The 18,841-nt window shown below is 36.8% G+C and overlaps 2 protein-coding genes across 3 annotated transcripts in view; both read left to right on the top strand.

Annotated features, from left to right (window-relative positions):
* LOC107672045 (laminin subunit beta-2-like) overlaps nt 1-3,049 on the top strand; it is a 45,144-nt gene extending 42,095 nt beyond the window's left edge. For both annotated transcript variants that reach the window (XM_016465131.1, XM_016465130.1), the window contains 5 exons: nt 963-1,170; nt 1,264-1,405; nt 1,582-1,758; nt 1,865-2,024; nt 2,219-3,049. In XM_016465131.1, coding sequence (XP_016320617.1) covers nt 963-1,170; nt 1,264-1,405; nt 1,582-1,758; nt 1,865-2,024; nt 2,219-2,355 — 824 coding nt within the window. In that variant the 3' untranslated portion in view covers nt 2,356-3,049. The remainder of the gene's footprint in view (nt 1-962; nt 1,171-1,263; nt 1,406-1,581; nt 1,759-1,864; nt 2,025-2,218) is intronic.
* A 1,544-nt stretch (nt 3,050-4,593) lies between these two features.
* The window catches only part of LOC107672036 (laminin subunit beta-2-like), a 51,840-nt gene continuing 37,592 nt past the window's right edge, over nt 4,594-18,841 (top strand). The window contains exons 1-2 of the mRNA XM_016465113.1: nt 4,594-4,735; nt 4,882-4,949. Of these exons, the coding sequence (XP_016320599.1) occupies nt 4,919-4,949 (31 nt within the window). The 5' untranslated portion in view covers nt 4,594-4,735; nt 4,882-4,918. The remainder of the gene's footprint in view (nt 4,736-4,881; nt 4,950-18,841) is intronic.

The following is an 18,841-nucleotide window of genomic DNA, read 5'->3' on the forward strand; positions in this document are numbered from 1 at the left end:
ACCCAAGCAGAATCAATCCTGCTGTAACGAGCTTGAGAATTTAAAGCGGCAGACGAGTGTGCACTTAGAATAAACAGATGATATCATTCGCTATCTTATAGTTATCTTTATAGTTATCGTTCTTGGTTTGAGCGGGCCTTTATGCTGTTCGAAATTCCATACAATACCATAAATGTATACTACCTTTCATAAGTTTGGAAAATATTTTTCTCACCTAGGTTGCATTTATTTGATCAAAAATGCAGTAAAACAATAATATTGTCAAGTATTTTACAATTTAAAATGTCTCTTTTCTATTTAAATATATTTTAAAATGGCATTTATTCCTGTGATGTCAAAGCTGAATTTTCAGCAGCTGAATTTTCATTACTGCAGTCTTCAGTGTCACAGGATCCTTCAGAAATCATTCTAATATGCTGATTTGCTGCTAAAAAATAAATTTCCTATTATTATCTATGAAAACAGATGTGCTGCTTAATTATTTTAAGGAAACCGTGACACATTTTTTTAGGCTTCCTTGATGAATAGAAAGTTCAAAAGAGCAGCATTTATTTGAAATAGAAATTTTAGTTTACTGTCAAATTTTCTTTGCTGTCACTTTTGATAAATTTAAATTCACAATATGTAATTTTCGCCGCTGGAGGGCGTGTATTCAAAATAAATAATGTATCCTTACTGAATAAAAGAATTAATTTCTTAAAAAACTCTTACCGACAGTAGTGTAGTCCATAAAACCGTATGGCAACAGTAGTATGTATCCAATACTTTACTTTGTCTGAGGAACAAAAAAGAAAAAATGAAAATCATAAAAATTGTAATATTAACATAAGGGTGAATAAATGATAAATTGACATTTCTGCACGAACTGTCATTTTAACATGTTTAATTATCATAAATGCCTAATTGTCATTTTTGAAAACAATAAAAAGCCTTTTTCTTAATACTAAAACTGCTATATTCAGAGGAGGGAGCAGATCCAGAAAGCATTGAAAAAGTGGCCCAGCAGGTTTTGGCAATCTCCTTGCCAGTCAACAGGACCGTAATACTCAACATCGTCGAGCAGATCAAAGCTAACATCGCCAACCTCACCAACGTGGAGGGAGTGTTCAATCACACCTCAGAGCAACTGGCCAAAGTCAAGGATCTGCTTAAGAGAGCTCAAGATGCAAAGTAAGTGAGAGAGAACATTGCTCACTATTTTACACAGAAATCCACATTATAGTAAATTACATTGTATGTGTGTGTGGTTTTGTGTTTGCACAGGGCTCAAGCTGAAGGGGTGAGCGATAATATCAATAAAACTAAAGAAGCACTTGAAACCTCTCAGAGTGCCATAAAAAAAGCTGAGAAGGAAATGACCACAGCCCTAGAAAATCTCAAGAATGCCCAGAACATCACTACTATGGTAAGCCTTTATTATTATTATTATTATTATTATCAGTGTTGAAAACAGTTGCGCTGCTTAAATTTTTTTGTGGAAACCATCATACTTTTCTCGTGATTCTTTGTAGCATTATTGAATTGATATCGAATCATAGTCTAAGATCTGAATTAATCTGCTTCTGTCTCTTTCCTGAACAGGTTGACAACAAACTCTTAAATTTAGACAGCAACCTCATGGGTGTGATGATGCGACTGGCCAATTTGTCACATGGAGTGGATTTATTGAAAAATAAAACGGAGCAGAACAGGGAGATGGCAAAAGATGCCAAAGCTCAGTCCGACAATGCAACTCAAGAGGCTGCTGGACTGCAAGAGGTGTGTGTGTGTGTGTGTGTGTGTGTGTGTGTGTGCACGTCTAGCTATATTTTAGAGCCTCTTCCATTAACTTTTTTTTTTTTTTGTGCATGTTTGTGTTTAAAAGGAACTGGTAAATGCAGAGAATCTGTATAATGAGCTGAAAGCGAAGGTGGACTCTGTGGGAGGGACAGGAGAAGGTAACATTAGCCAGAAAGCTATAGAGATGAAGAAAGAAGCAGAGGAACTGCTGAAGAAAGCCACCACAGGCATGGAAACCCTCAGAAGTATGTCCAAATGCATTAAACATTTACTAAAGCAAAGCACTGAAATTTTATGCTCAAATGAACCTATGAGCCAAGTGTTATTTATGCTGTCATTTTTGTTATTAAACACAGTAACAAATGTGAATATTTTGAGATATTTGACTTTGTTTGGCTCTTTTCTCATCTTCTTGTTTTTCTGTGTCCCTCCTTTGAAGAATTGGAGAGAAAATTCAACAAGAACGAGCAGAAAATGCAGCAGCAGCGGGATGAATTGGCGGATCTGGAGAAAAACGTTACAGAAGTCAGAGAATATATCCGATTAAAAGTCATGGGCTACAACAACTGTCAGTAGGAACTGTAAATAACAGACAAAAGCCTGAAATCAGACTTCAATTTATGTTCTCAATCACCCTCCGTGTGATTCATATATTGATCCATTACAACCCAAATTGCTATTTCATTACAAATCAGCAGCTTCACTACTTAATTGTTATGAAGTTGATGACAAACTTCAGAGTAAAGTACTAGGTCTTATTGTCGTCCTGCTAAATCAGTGGTTCTCAACATTTTTCAGGTGTCGGAGGGCTGAAAAATGGACCATCTAATACCAGAAGTCTAATTTGATGTCCTTTTCACTGTTCCTGACTTGAGTCACCATTTTGTTCCTACATTTTTTCACCCGTTTTTTTTTTTTCTAAACTGCTGTTTTGTTCATATTTTATTGAAACTAGCAACTAGCTGACTGTTTGCTAGCTAAGAAATGGAAACAAATGCTTACATCCACTGACAGAACCGTCAGTTATGTTGTTAATTTAATGTTAACAGTCAGTTTATTAATTTGATTAATTTTAATTAACTCAATATTGGTGTTTTCTTTTATATTTGTAATGTTTTTTTTGTTTGTTTGTTTTTACAAGCCAATCAACAAAACAGACCACAATTTGAGAACCACTGTACTAAATGAACTGCAGACCAACTGTTGTGTAGCCTAGTGGCCAAAGACGCACTACTGTTCAAAGGTTTGGGGTCAGTAAGATTAAAGAAATGAACACTTTTATTCAGCAAGGATGCTTAAATTGACGAAAGTGACAGTAAAGACATTTAAAATGTCAAAAGATTTATAAGAACTATTCATCAAAGAATCCTGAAAGGCTGCTGAAAATTCACTTAATTCACACTTAATGTTCATTTAATATTAAAATAGAAAATAGTTGTTTTAAATTGTAATGTTATTTCACAATATTACTGATTTATAGATCTTTGCAGACTTAAGAAGCATGAGGCTTCTTTCAAAGACAATCAAAGAAAAATCTTACCGACCCCAAACTTTTCAAACTGTAGTTACATTTAAACTCTGAAGTGCCTAACATCATATTTTTTATATTATGTAAAAAACATATATGAACACATTAAACCTTTGATATGGAATGCAAACGTTACTGTTTTGTTTTATTTATATGCAGAAACAGCCTCAGTTTTTTGTGTATTACATCTGTAGTACAAGAGGGGGCGATAGAGAATGTAGAAAAAAGTTCCAACAGTGGGACATATTACAATGAAACGTATATCAGTCCTCATTTTTATGGTACTAATGCATATTTCTGAATTTCAGGTTTGTTTCAGCATTATATATTGCACCTTTAAAGTTGTGTCTATTGGCTTTTCTGTCTCTGCATCATCCTTCCTGTGTCTGTTAGTGTTAGGCAGGACATGTTCATTTCTGTGGAGTAATCCTGTTTTGTGTTTGGATCAGTGGCTTTAGCTGACCCTGAGCTTTGATTCATATCATACCACTGAATCACATATTTGTTTCACGTCATATGTTTGACTGTCTTCTCCCAATAGTCCTGTACATTTCATAAGAAAAATTATGTTTGATAGATCACCTGAGTAAAATTAGGCTATCTATATATCTATCTATATCTATATCTCTCTCTCTCTCTCTCTCGCTCTCTATATATATATATGTATGTATGTATACTGTTATGAGTACAGCGACTAGACACATAAATACATATTTAGTGGCGGATACGTTTTGTTAGCATTCTGTCTGGTGTTTAGTTAAGAGACAGGGTTTTAACCCAGGGCTTTGTACTGTGTACTGTCAAAAATGTTATACTTCATTAAATTTTAATGATCTTATAGGCATTATATAATGGATACATTTTTATGAGTTTAAATAAAGTGATTATAAAGTGTTGCTGACAAAATCTAGCTTTTTTTATTCTGGGGGTCTCTAAATCTGGCTTGGAAAAACCTGGTTGAAATAAGTTACCAATAAAAATAATTTTGTGAGCTGTATTCACATAACCAGACAATGTTTAACGTGAAAGTCTGTCATTAGTTATTTGCATAAATATACAAATTGTTGCTTTATCGATCATGAAGCTTTCCTAAACCTAAATCTATTAAAAATGAATACTGTATTGTGTAAAATGTAAGTGGATATTACTATACTTGTTATTGAGAGAGTCCTTTTAAATCAGTTTTCTCATGTGGGCGCTGCGGAAAACAAGAGGTGGATTATTTTTCCTAAATAACTCTCTGTGGCGTTGCCTGAGGACTGTGTTGCTTTACCATTCGCGGGCATCTTTTTAATCCAGTTCGTGATTTCCATCGGTCATTTCCACGGCTGTTAACAGGACTTCAGAAAGTCCGTCTGACTCTGATAGCGCTCAAAGTCTCAATGGCTTAAAGAACAGCTTGACCATCGACAACATCACAGTAAACATGTGAGTACGAGCTTCCAGCATTAGTAAATACATGCCTATGCTTGTGTTTTATTACGGAAAGTTTTATATGACTGTAGACTTTTGTCTAGTAGTTATATGAGAAGCTGAAGTTGTGTGACAGCTCATTAGTGATTTTCATATTTTAGAGGCGCGCGGCAGTTGAAGGGAGCTCATCATAAAGCCATGCGAGCGCTTGCCTTACTGCTCATCTGTGGTAAGTGTAGCATGAATCACAAAATCCTGTTATGTCTATGTGCTGTTATTAGAGCAAGACTCCATATTTATTCACCATGTAGTTATTATTCTTAATATCTTATGTTTTATCTTAATGTATTATTAGCAGCCACTTCGTGTAATTTATAACATATGTAAATATGTTTTGTACATTATGAAACATTTTTTGTTGTTGTTATGGGGCAATTGCCACTGCTTACTCTATGCACCTTTTGAGAGACAGAGCTGATTTTTTTTTTAGAAGTTTATCACACACACACACACACACACACACACACACACAGAGAGAGAGAGAGAGAGAGAGAGAGAGAGTAATTATAAGTTTTATATATTATATGTGACCCTGGAGCACAAAACCAGTCATAAGTCACACGGGTATATTTGTAGCAATGGCCAACAATACATTGTATGGGTCAAAATGATCGATTTTTGACAAAAATCATTAGGTTATGAGGTAAAAATCATGTTCCATTAAGATATTTTGTACATTTCCTACCATAAATATATCAAAACCTAATTTTTTATTAGTAATGTGCATTGCTAAGAACTTCGTTTGGACAAATTTAAAGGCGATTTTCTGAATATTTTGTTTTTTTTGCACCCTCAGATTCCAGATTTTCAAATAGTTGTATCTCAGCCAAATATTGTCCTATCCTAACAAACTATACATCAATAGAAAGCTTATTTATTTAGAAAAAATATATATTTATTCCAAAAATTTGCCCTTATGACTGGTTTTGTGGTCCAGGGTCACATATATAAGTTATATCATCTATCTATCCATCTATTAAATCTCTTCCATATTCGGTTTTACATTATCAATTTATTTTGATCTGCATGTGTTTCATATTTTTCAAGTGGGGCAGACTGATTAACATTATGTATTTGAATATCCATGTTTAGATGTACTTTTTAAGCAAAATGTGTTTGAGCCACAAGCCTTAACCTTATCTTATACCCTTCTTACATTATATATGTAGGAACTCATACATTTCTTGCATTTAAATGTGTTCAGCCAATTTTAATCATTCACCAAATGTTTTTGAGCCTGACCCCACACAAGACCCATGAATCATTTGCACCTGCTTATATAACTGAAGTCTGTTCTATCAATGTCTCAGTAGACAGTTCAGTTGACTTGTGATGCTCCACACTAAAACTGAGTCTGAAGGGAGGCTCTATCTCAAAGGTCTCCAGACAATGTTATTACCCCCCTCCGGCACCCAATTAGCTTATTTGCTTATTTCCTCTGTCTGTCTAGTTAAAGCTGAAACAAATTTATGGGCAATACTAAAAGGGAAACAAGAGGTCAGCAGGTTACAGAGAGGCCATGTGTATTGGATTAGTAAATGACAGTTCTTCACTCATTGAGTTTGTTTCATCCTTGATTACTTGTTCTTTGATAAATTAAGCACACCTTTTGGATATGAGACACTAAATCTGCTCAGTCGAGTATACTGACCTTCACATTCCTTTTTCTCTGCCCTTTCTTCCTTTAATCCATGGTTTTGCAACTGGGAGTTTGACATTAGGGATATTCAGTGGGTTCAGTGGGACCTTCAGGGGTTTGTGATTAGAAATAACAAATTAAATTAAATGAATACATTCTAGTACATTAATTCTAGTACAATAGAGCATTTACATGAGCTTATTAAAATAGTTCATTTGATAGTTAATTTTGATACATTACATTTAGTAGGCTAATAGTTTTATTAGTTATTTGAATAAAAGCATTCAATAATTTGCAAATAATTGTGAACCCTGTTTTAATCTTAAAGTTTTGACAGACTTCCTACACATTTTACTGTTATTTTTCATTCTTCTGGTGTTTATTTCTTTGAATCTGGTGTAATAGCAACTATCTAGATTTCTCCTTATTACTTCATATATATATATATATATTTGCTGTTTAGTTTAAATAAATGGGCTTTTTGGGCTTGGAAGGAATGTTTGAGTTACATTAAACTTTTTCATTTTAAAATATAAAGGAGCATTTTATTCATTGTGCCTTTTAAAGAGGCTACATGGTTATATTACAGTTTTATTTTGTACATATACTGCTAAGAGTCACGGTCTCGACTGAGAAATTGCCATTTATACCGCTGACCTTGCTCATTAAATGCTGTCTCCTCAGTGCATTTACAGTGTTCCATATCTTTCTTAATCATTTAGTGTTACTGTCCAGCTGTCCTCCGCTGTAAGTTTTGTGTAGGTGATGGGCTGCAGGGCTCAACAGGAGCCTCTGTGTCTGCGAGGATTGATAAAGCTGGAGAGAATGTGGAGGTATCAGAGGCAGAGCAGTGGGAGTGTTATTTTTGGTGAGGCTCTAATGAAAGTAGCAGGCTTGTAAGAGGCAGACAGCCGATGAGGAGATGCTCTTATTTAGTTCCTGTCACATTTTCCATCTGCTGCCTCTCTGAGTTTAATTTTAAAGGTCTTTGAACTGTTCACAGATTGTGTGACTCTGTCAACATTGTTAGCAGACAGTCATGGTTGCCTGTTAATGCAGACATAGTTTTTTCTATAAGCCAGCTATATAATTTTACCTTGATTGCCAACTTTAAAATGGTTTCGTAAGCAGATGTCACTATGTACATGTATATAATCAACAACTGTAAGTAGGATAGCACTAGTCCAATAGGGCAAGTGACAGTTCCATTAATCGACCCAAAATTCACTCACACTGGCCCCTGGCCAGCAGATGATCTTTACTGTAGAGCCCTGCTTTCCCATCCAGTATGTTAATTTTTAGTGGCAAAAATTGATTCCTTGTGAAATTAGAACTTATTTTTACCTTCAACACATCACATTAGATTTTCAAAAGCTATGGCCAACTAGCATTAAAGGCCATCTAAGACCCTAAAATTAAATCATAGTCCTTCTCCAAAAAATCATGAAATAATCCAGTCAAGCTGTTTCTTCAGAAAGAGAGAGAAAATAAACATGAAATAAAAAGAAAGCCTTGATGAAAAGAACTTGAAAAGCTGTAAGGAACCTTTGTTCATAATTTTCATCTAAAGGCAATGCTTTGGTGCGAGTGGAGGAGAGGAAACTGCAGAAATCCATTTTGACTCTCCTACTTTCAGTCTCTTTCTTCTGCTTGTTTGCCTTGTGACTTTTTTCATTCCTCTGATGTGTGCTGTGATCATACGTCCCCCAGTGAACAGCTGTGTGGTGGGGACACAGGTAGAGGCCGGTGGCTGTGATCCATAGAGCCGCCTGAATGCTGTCGCTGCCGAACCCTGCACTCCATAACAATGGGGCAACACGATGCTTTGATAGAGCTTTGAGGTGGCAGAGGAGGGAAAATAGAAGAAAGGAAGAATACAGGGGGTGGAGAGGTGGTGAAATGAAAGGGGAAGAGACGCGTCTGTTTATACGAGTCGAGCTGAATAAGATTTCTGCCTTAGGGAAGACGTTTCTAGAAAGAGCGAGCAGTTGGATTGTATATCAAATCCACGCGGCAAAGTTAGTGAGAAAATGAAGAAAAAAGTTCTGTTGTTAAAGGAATAGTTTAATTTAAAAAAATTACAATTCTGTTCAAAAATCTTTCTTCTGGCCACTTTTTTCCATTCACTGTAGCTTTAAAAAGGATAGGCTAGTTTTTCTTCTGAACAAATCATTCAGGATGGATTTGTGGTCTGAACTCATTGAAAAGATTTGACTCAAAGGAATGATTTGTTCACAGATTGAACCACTTTTTTTCACATTCTTTCACATTTCGCATACTTTCTCTGTCCTTTGACCTTTTCCTGAATCCTGTCATATTTCATGCTTACTCCAGATGTGGACTTGTGTGTCACAGCTGTATATACCTCCATATGTGATTGTCAGGATATGAGTGCTTTAACAGGCTGTCCTGAGGGGAATGAAGAATGATCTCATCTCTCATGCAGGTCAAGGGAAGGTGTGCAGCACATTATAATTCATGCTCAGCTGTACCTGTTTTCCCCAGAGTACCTGCCCATATTACATCCTCTTTAACAAGCTGGAACCGCTCCAGAAACTTTCACCATTTCAACTTAGAATTCACTAATACTTTACAATAAGGTTCAATTTGTTAACCTTAGTTAATGCATTTATAATACGAATATAATACAACATTTATTGATCTAGGTTAATGTTAATTTTAAAATTTTTATGAACTGTTATTACTGTATTTACTCTGTTATTTAACAATGGCCTTGTATTTCCTCTTTACCTGCATTTTTCTTCTTGCAGAGGCGTAATTACAAACGAGACCTACTAGGTTATTGAAATCTCTCATTTCTAAACTATGTGGAGGCTTTTTAAGAGGCCAATAATAAAGGATTGTGGAAAGGCAATTTTTCACTTTTTTTGTAATTGACAGGTCTGTTGACAGACTTTCCTAGGCTTTACACTACTGTTCAAATATCTTGGGGTCGGTAGGTTTGTCAGTGTTTTTGAAAGACGTTTCTTATACTCTTATGTTTATTTCATAAAAATACAGTAAAAACATTGTGCAATATTATTAAGTTTTCAGGATTGCTTGATAAAGTTCATAAGAACAGCATTTTTTGAAACCGAAATCTTGTGTAAGATTATAAATGTCTTTCCTGTCACGTTTGATCAATTTAATGGATTTCTACTGAATAAAAATATTAATTTATTATAAAAATAAATTAAAAGTATTTATTTATTATAAAAAAAACTTTTGAATTGTATAGGTAGAATTAAATATTATTACATTTCGTTTTTTTTTTAAATTATTGTCCCTGTAGATAAACATTGTGTTAAATCTGAATGTGATCAGATTGTTTGGATTGTATGTTTTTTTACTTGTGTCACAGTTCTCATTGACTTTATTAATGTTGTACACTATGTAAGCAGGTCAGGAACACAGTTAATCCTTCCTCCTTTATTCTCATCAGGAAAAGGACTGTATTACATTTAAATTCAAAAACAAATACCTAAAGACTAATTATCTGTATGTTGATGTCGCTAAATTGATGACATCAGTTCATTGCCACCATGCTGTTTTGTTCCAGCAGACCATATCTGTGTTTCTGGATTGTGAGCTTAGAGTTGTCATGAAATGGCATTATAACCAGGCATTATTACTCTCATTTTTGCATAACTACTCTCAACCAGTATTACACAGCATGTGCAGTTAGTTGTATGACGTGTGAATGGATCTATCAGGGCTGTAGCTGTTTTGGTCAGAGGAGGAGCCATAGCATGGGGCATCTGGAGGGGTGTATGTGGGTGTGTGACCGGAGAGGAGCTAGATATGACAAGAGCTGGAAATAGCTCCAGGGTTAGAGAAGAGAGAGCAGACTTTGAGACTGGGCAGTGGGCTCCAAATAGCAGACACCTCTCGTCAGACTAACTAGACTCACAGTGCCAAAATAAACTCAGTGGAAAGGGAGTAACAAAAGCAGCAGCAATATCCTGCATCCACATGTATTCTCTATATTTCACATTTCCCCACAAGGGCATCTCAATGCTGCATCATCATTACTGTCATGTCTAGCTGAGGCTGTGACAGTGGTCAGGACTGTGAGGAAACAGTGGTCATTTTACTGTCACACCTAAAAGCTATGTTGTTGTCTACCTTTCTGCCCTTGTCTCACACAGTGGCCAAAAAATTACTTAAATACTCAAGCCACACCTAAAAATGTAAGAACATCTTTGCGATGAGGATTTATTGATTTGTTGATTAAAACCTGCTCCCTAAATCATGTGTAAAAAGTGTAATGAAAAAAGTTAAAATATATTAATATGATAGATAAATTATAATATATTAATTATTTCTGTGATTATATAGACACTACCATTCAAAGTTTTTTTTTTCAGCAAGGGTGCAATAAATTGATCAAGTGACATTTATAATAATACAAAAGATTTCTAATTTAAATTAATGCTGCACTTTTGAACTGTCTATTCATCAAATAATCCTGAAAAAAATGTATCACGGTTTCCACAAAAATATTAAGCAGCACAGCTGTTTTCAACATTGATAATAATAAGAAATGTTTCTTAAGAACCAAATCAGCATATTATTGTAATGATTTTTTTAAGGATCATGTGACATTGAAGACTGGAGTAATGACTGCTGAAATTTTAAATTATATTCCAATAGAAAACATTTTTTTAGATTTTAATATTTATTTTAATTTTAGAGTTTTAAATATTTTTATTTTTGTGTTATTTTAAATTTCACAATATTGGGATTTGTACTTTTATCAAATGAATGCAGCCTTGATTATTTATATAATATTGACATTCAAAAATCAAAAAAGACAAAAAAAATTGAATTGAATCATTCCAAATGCATAAGATCATTCTACATTTGTAATAATCAAGTTTTAATCAATTGGTAATGCATTGAATTAAACTATTTGCTAATACTATAGATCCAAGATTCACTTTAAATATAGACAACACAAGCAAACCTTTTAACCAAAACATTTTGCACAATGACATTTGGGATGATTTAAACGATAAAACAATAAATATACTATTTAAAACAAAGCATATGGGCAGAATAAGGAGAATAAGCACAATCCCTCAATATTCAGAATAGTAGAAGAGTTTTCAATTACATTTTTTCAATGACTTTTACGTTTGATCTCAATCTTTTGGGTTTCATCCTTAGCAGGTACCACATCACTCATACATACAGTGATGCTAGCGATCATGTGTGCAGATCTGGGGGTGAAGTTTTGTCACACAGAGGGTCTGTACGGGTGGCACGTATTTAGGAATACTAGCTTCCATCCGTCTATCCATCCCTGATCAAATCTGTTCCCCTCCCCTAGAGAATACTTACCTCAGGATAACATTTTCTGCATTCCGACAACAGGTGTACAAATGAGTCGAGGAAGAGTCTCTAAATCTGTATGTCAAAGGAAAGCAGAGGAAATGCCTCCGTGCTTCTTGAAGGGTTAGTTCACCCAAAAATGAAAATTCTGTTATTAATTACTCACCCTCCTTTGTGTTCAGAAGATGAACGAAGGTCTTACGGGTTTGAAACGACATGAGGGCGAGTAATTAATGACAGAATTTGCATTTTTGGGTGAACTAACCCTTTAATGTACTATTTAGGTAGTGACCGACTGTTTTCTGTCACTCAGCTGCTGAAGAATGTGCCGTGTTAGTGTCACTTTTTCCCCTCTCATCAAAAGTACAGTCCCCAGGATTAAAATGGCTCTCTGGGGTTAGAGACAGGTACAAGGAAGCGATTCTCTGCCTTCCCTGGTTGAGAACAATCTCCCTCTGAAAGCTGAGAGGGGCAGAGATGCAAGAGAATGAAAAAGTGGAGCTCTTGAACAAAGCGGACAGTCCCAGCTGTGATAATCCCTACCTGGCACACTGAGCCAAACCCTGACCAGCAGAAACTGAAGACAACAGATAAAAGAGGGAGGGGGGGTTATTAGATATACAGAAGAAAAGAAAAGTGCACGAAAAAGGTGTTTAAGAGAGAAAGACAGAGAAAGAGTCACCTTCTTTTCGTCTCATCCTCTGGGTCTTACTAGGAGATTAGCTCAGACAGGCCAAACAGGACACCAGAGAGCATCATGGGATATGGTCAGTCCACAATCAGTGTGGCTGTGTTTTCAGAGATATAGATAACACACTCTGCCCTACACCAGGCTGCACTGTACCGCACTGAGACTGAGTTTGTCTATTCTGAGTCAGTGAGCCTTGTCAGGACCACAGTACAGCCCCTATAGCAGACACCCCTCAGCCGAGGCTGACGCTGTTATAGACTTCAGAATATTTATGTTGGTTTGACAAAGACAGCATATTCCTATTGTACAAACTTCTTTAAAACTGTCTAAACAAGCTCCTCTTATCATCTAATTAAGATTCACATTGACCACCTATGGCACGGTCCTTGAGCCTGTTCTGACTGTCTGTGTTTGTGTCTGTCTATTGATTTGTCTCACCATGTATGTCTGTCTTTGTGTTTCTCAGTCTGTAGCCATTTATCTATCTATCCATCTGTCTTTAGTGCATCTATCTATCTATCTATCTATCTATCTATCTATCTATCTATCCATCTATCCATCTATCCATCCATCCATCCATCTATCCATCTGTCTATCTGTCTATCTATCTGTCTGTGTCTGTCTGTCTTTATCCATCTATCTGTCCATCCGTCTGTCTGTCAGAAGTTAAGAGTAATTCATTTCGCAGTATACATTGATTGTAATCAGTACATTCTGTTCAACACAATAATATACATTTTATGTATTTCTGAAACAGCAACCTTGGCTGCAGGGTCTTTAATTTGTGATCTCCTCAGCGAGTACAGTAAGGCAACAGCAGGTCTTTGTTAGCTCTGAGGTATGTCTGCCGTGCCAGATGTCCTCCCACATTCCTGAGAGCTTGTCCATGTAAGGCAGGAGCAGAGAGTGGCACACACTGACTGAGGGGCAGCTTTCTCAAAGAAACCCTCGGACATAGTATGAAACTTGTATATATGACGCATGGTTTGACCATCATAAAAATACAACAACAGTATGGCCTCTCTGTTCTCGCTGTCACCATTTATTATCATAGCTCATTGTGGATGTAGCAACTAAATGAGAAACTATTTCCATTTGTCAATCCCATACGTGAACGTTTCTTCCTCCATCCATGACTTTATTTTGCTCTTGCCACCTGTTGATCTTGTATAGCCAAGAATATTTAAAAGGACAGTGTACTCAAAAATCCTGTCATCATTTTCTCATCCTCATGTTGTTCCAAACCTGTATGGAACACCAAATATTTTTTGTCTATACAGTGAAAGTCAGTGGGGTCCAAAATAATACTGGACCCCATTAACTTTCATTGATGACTGAGATATCACTGAGGCATTTTTCAAAATGTTTTCTTTTGTGTTCCACAGAAAAAAAGTCATGCAGGTTTAAACAACATGAGGGTCAGTAAATGATGACAGGATTTTCATTTTTGGGTTAACTATCCCTTTAACAGGGAAACTCCTCTACCTCTCACTCACATTGAAGCCTTTGCTTCCGATAATTCAGCTCCTGTCCACTTTCTCACTGTTTTGTGGTTCAACACACTGCCAGAAAAATTAAATGTAATACCAGCGCCAGATTTGTCATTGCTCATTAATTGAATTTAGTGTATCTGGACTTATCTGTGGTTAGCTGTCCTGCTTGTAAGAGGAAAAGACATGGTTGTCCCTTGAGTTTCAATTGATCATTTTTGAGGCATTTTCCCATCAGTTCCTGCAGTTTACTGTAAGGCTTTATTTTGGAGTTTGGCTCCAGGTGGGTGTGTTGCTGTGTGAGAGATGGTATGGTGCCAGACAGACGCAGCTGTCTTGTGTTGACGACACAGATCTCTGATGAATAAATGCTGTAAACAAGAGTTTTCCCAGGCTCTTCAAGTCCATTAATGTGACTACGCTTTCCTAATTCTCTTTGTGTGTTAGTTTACATTTGATTTCTGAGGTTAAAAGCTAAAATCTATCAAGACAAATTATGCACATTTGAATGTATGTGTGTATCACAGCACCTGTCTGAAGCAGGCCCAGCTTTCTTTACTGCAAATCCCAACATCATCTCACATCGGGTTTGTTTGGGACACTGGCAGGAATGTTTAGCAGCTGTTGAGTGTTGTAAAAGGTTATTCTGAAACTTGAAATCTCGTAACCGCTGTCTCTGTCTCTCTTTCTCTCTTATTAAAGCTACACATACCGTACTTGATCCAATTTTTAAATGTGGCTGCAAAGCATGTACATGTTTTAATTACTAGGGCTAAAGACTTTTACTAATATTTTTATATAATATACTAATATTTTTGAGCTCTTTGGCAATATGTTTATAGTTTTTTTTCTTATATGCACACACGCACACACTTTATATATATACATATATACACTTAATATATAAATTAGTGCGTTAACGCAGGCGATTAATTTCTGTTTAACGTGTTAAAAATATTTAATGCAATTAACACAGGGGCGGAGCTAGGGTTGGCCACCACTCAAAACTGCTGTTTTTGTCACTTTTTCTCTTGACAAGAAGTGCATTTTATTCAGTTGCAGAACGTCTTTACGAGCACATCAAACGGGAGATGTTTTAGACACGCGCTCCAACTTCACTTCAGCACCAAGCGCGAGTCAAACGAGCGTGGAAACGGTACTGTGCTTGCAGCACCTGCCTTCAATTGAATTTAGTGTTTGATAACTTCAATTTCAATTTCTGTATATTTCTGCTGAAGGGCACAGGTAAATATGACATTTATTATAATGGATTTATGTGAAGATTGCTTTAAGTTCACTTAAATTAGAAACTATTTTTTAAAGTCTAATAAATGTTAAAATTGATAGCTTTTAATTATACTGTAATGTTGAATGGCTATAGTCAATGGTTAAATATTAGGGGGGAAAACTATTTTATAGAGACATCAGTATTATTGGTATCAGTGATACTGGCCTTCTGTCACTGCGAGACGTGGACTCAGTTTGCAGGTGCCAAAAGTCAATTTATTGAACAGTCTTGAAGTTCAAAAAAGGGAAAAAATAAACAACAAAAAACAATCCAGGCACAGGGCAGCCAGGAACAGGTCCAATAGTGCCTCCTGGACGACGAACTCCAACGGGAAAATCCACCCAAGCAAGACCGATACAAACTGACAGGGAGGCGGGGGCGCTGTTGAGGCGGGGAGCTGGGGGCGCACTGGCGGAGAGGCGAGGAATAGCTGAGACAGCGGAAATAGCAATCGGAGGTCGCGAGTGTGGGTAGAGCTGGAGGAGTTTAACGCTGCCTGGAAGCAGGGGATCTGCGCCTGCTGAGTCCATAACTGGTCAGATCGTTCTGTCACTGTCAGATGTGGACTCAGTTTGCAGGTGTCAAATGTCAATTTATTGAACAGTCTTGAAGTTCAAAAAAGGGAAAAAATAAACAACAAAAAACAATCCAGGCACAGGGCAGCCAGGAACAGGTCCAATAGTGCCTCCTGGACGATGAACTCAAATGCGAACGCGATTTTTTCCCAACACACAGTCCGTAACTGTCTGATGTTGAGCACCAAAATAAAAGCCCTCCAATACTCATATTACAAAATAAGAGCAAGAATATACGCTTGCTGCATCTCCACATTCAAAAAGCTATAAAAATAAAAGTTCTAGATTGCACAGACCAGTTCTACCTCAGATTGAGAGTACACCTTACCACAGTGTCAGCTGCGTCTTTCAGGACTGTCTGATTTGGAATTACAAAATAAGAGTCCCGACAAACTCATAAATATGCTGCTGTATCTCTACATTCAAAAAGCAATAAAAATTCAAGTTCGAGATTACACAGACCACTTTCACCTCAGATTGAGAGTACACCTTGCCACAGTGTCAGCTGCGTCGTTTCAGGACTGTCTGATGTGGAATTACAAAATAAGAGTCCCGACAAACTCATAAATACGCTGCTGTATCTCTACATTCAAAAAGCAATAAAAATTAAAGTTCGAGATTACACAGACCACTTTCACCTCAGATTGAGAGTACACCTTGCCACAGTGTCAGCTGCGTCGTTTCAGGACTGTCTGATGTGGAATTACAAAATAAGAGTCCCGACAAACTCATAAATACGCTGCTGTATCTCTACATTCAAAAAGCAATAAAAATTAAAGTTCGAGATTACACAGACCACTTTCACCTCAGATTGAGAGTACACCTTGCCACAGTGTCAGCTGCGTCGTTTCAGGACTGTCTGATGTGGAATTACAAAATAAGAGTCCCGACAAACTCATAAATACGCTGCTGTATCTCTACATTCAAAAAGCAATAAAAATTAAAGTTCGAGATTACACAGACCACTTTCACCTCAGATTGAGAGTACATCTTGCCACAGTTTCAGCTGCGTCGTTTCAGGACTGTCTGATGTGGAATTACAAAATAAGAGCCTCCCCAATCTCATGTGTTGTTTTGTGTCTATTTTCAAAAAGCAATACAAATTAAAGTTCTAGATTGCACAGACCTGTTCCACCTCAGATTGAGAGTACATCTTGCCACAATGTCAGCTGATTCGTTTCAGGACTGTCTGATGTGGAATTAAAAAATAAGAGCCCCCACAAACTCATAAATACGCTTGCTGCATCTCTACATTCAAAAAGCTATAAAAAAAAGTTCTAGATTACACAGACCAGTTCCACCTCAGATTGAGAGTATACCTTCCCACAGTGTCAGCTGCGTCGTTTCAGGACTGTCTGATGTGGAATTACAAAAGAGCACCCACAACTTTCATATGTGTTGTTTTGTGTCTATTTTCAAAAAGCAATACAAATTAAAGTTCTAGATTGCACAGACCTGTTCCACCTCAGATTGAGAGTACATCTTTTCAAAAAGCTTTAAAAAAAAAGTTCTAGATTGCAAAGACCACTTTCACCTCAGATTGAGAGTACACCTTGCCACAGTGTCAGCAGTGTCGTTTCAGGACTGTCTGATGTGGAATTACAAAATAACAGCCCCCACAACTTTCATATATGTGTTGTTTTGTGTCTACATTCACAAAGCTATAAAAATAAAAGTTCGAGATTGCACACACCAGTTCCACCTCATATTGAGAGTACATCTTGCCACAGTGTCAGCTGCGTTGTTTCAGGACTGTCTGATGTGGAATTACAAAATAAGAGTCCCGACAAACTCATAAATACGCTGCTGTATCTCTACTTTCACAAAGCTATAAAAATAAAAGTTCTAGATTGCAGAGACCAGTTCCAACTCATATTGAGAGTACACCTTGCCACAGTGTCAGCTGCGTCGTTTCAGGACTGTCTGATATGGAATTACAAAATAAGAGCCTCCCAAATCTCATAAATAAGCTGCTGCATCTCTACTTTCAAAAAGCTTTAAAAATAAAAGTTCTAGACTGCAGAGACCACTTTCACCTCAGATTGAGAGTACACCTTGCCACAGTGTCAGCTGCGTCGTTTCAGGACTGTCTGATGTGGAATTACAAAATAAGAGCCTCCCAAATCTCATAAATAAGCTGCTGCATCTCTACTTTCAAAAAGCTTTAAAAATAAAAGTTCTAGATTGCACAGACCACTTTCACCTCAGATTGAGAGTACACCTTGCCACAGTGTCAGCTGCGTCGTTTCAGGACTGTCTGATGTGGAATTACAAAATAAGAGCCTCCCAAATCTCATAAATAAGCTGCTGCATCTCTACTTTCAAAAAGCTTTAAAAATAAAAGTTCTAGATTGCACAGACCACTTCCATCTCAGATTGAGAGTACACCTTGCCACAGTGTCAGCTGCGTCGTTTCAGGACTGTCTGATGTGGAATTACAAAATAAGAGCCTCCCAAATCTCATAAATAAGCTGCTGCATCTCTACTTTCAAAAAGCTATAAAAATAAAAGTTCTAGATTGCACAGACCAGTTCCACCTCAGATTGAGAGTACACCTTGCCACAGTGTCAGCTGCGTCGTTTCAGGACTGTCTGATGTGGAATTACAAAATAAGAGCCTCCCAAATCTCATAAATAAGCTGCTGCATCTCTACTTTCAAAAAGCTATAAAAATAAAAGTTCTAGATTGCACAGACCAGTTCCACCTCAGATTGAGAGTACACCTTGCCACAGTGTCAGCTGCGTCGTTTCAGGACTGTCTGATGTGGAATTACAAAATAAGAGCCTCCCAAATCTCATAAATAAGCTGCTGCATCTCTACTTTCAAAAAGCTATAAAAATAAAAGTTCTAGATTGCACAGACCAGTTCCACCTCAGATTGAGAGTACACCTTGCCACAGTGTCAGCTGCGTCGTTTCAGGACTGTCTGATGTGGAATTACAAATTAAAAGCCCCCACAACTTTCATGTATGTGTTGTTTTTTGTGTATTTTCAAAAAGATATAAAAATAAAAGTTCTAGATTGCACAGACCAGTTCCACCTCAG

This window comes from Sinocyclocheilus anshuiensis, unplaced genomic scaffold, assembly GCF_001515605.1.
Source record: "Sinocyclocheilus anshuiensis isolate Anshui unplaced genomic scaffold, SAMN03320099.WGS_v1.1 scaffold1053, whole genome shotgun sequence".
In the NCBI taxonomy this organism is placed as follows: domain Eukaryota; kingdom Metazoa; phylum Chordata; class Actinopteri; order Cypriniformes; family Cyprinidae; genus Sinocyclocheilus; species Sinocyclocheilus anshuiensis.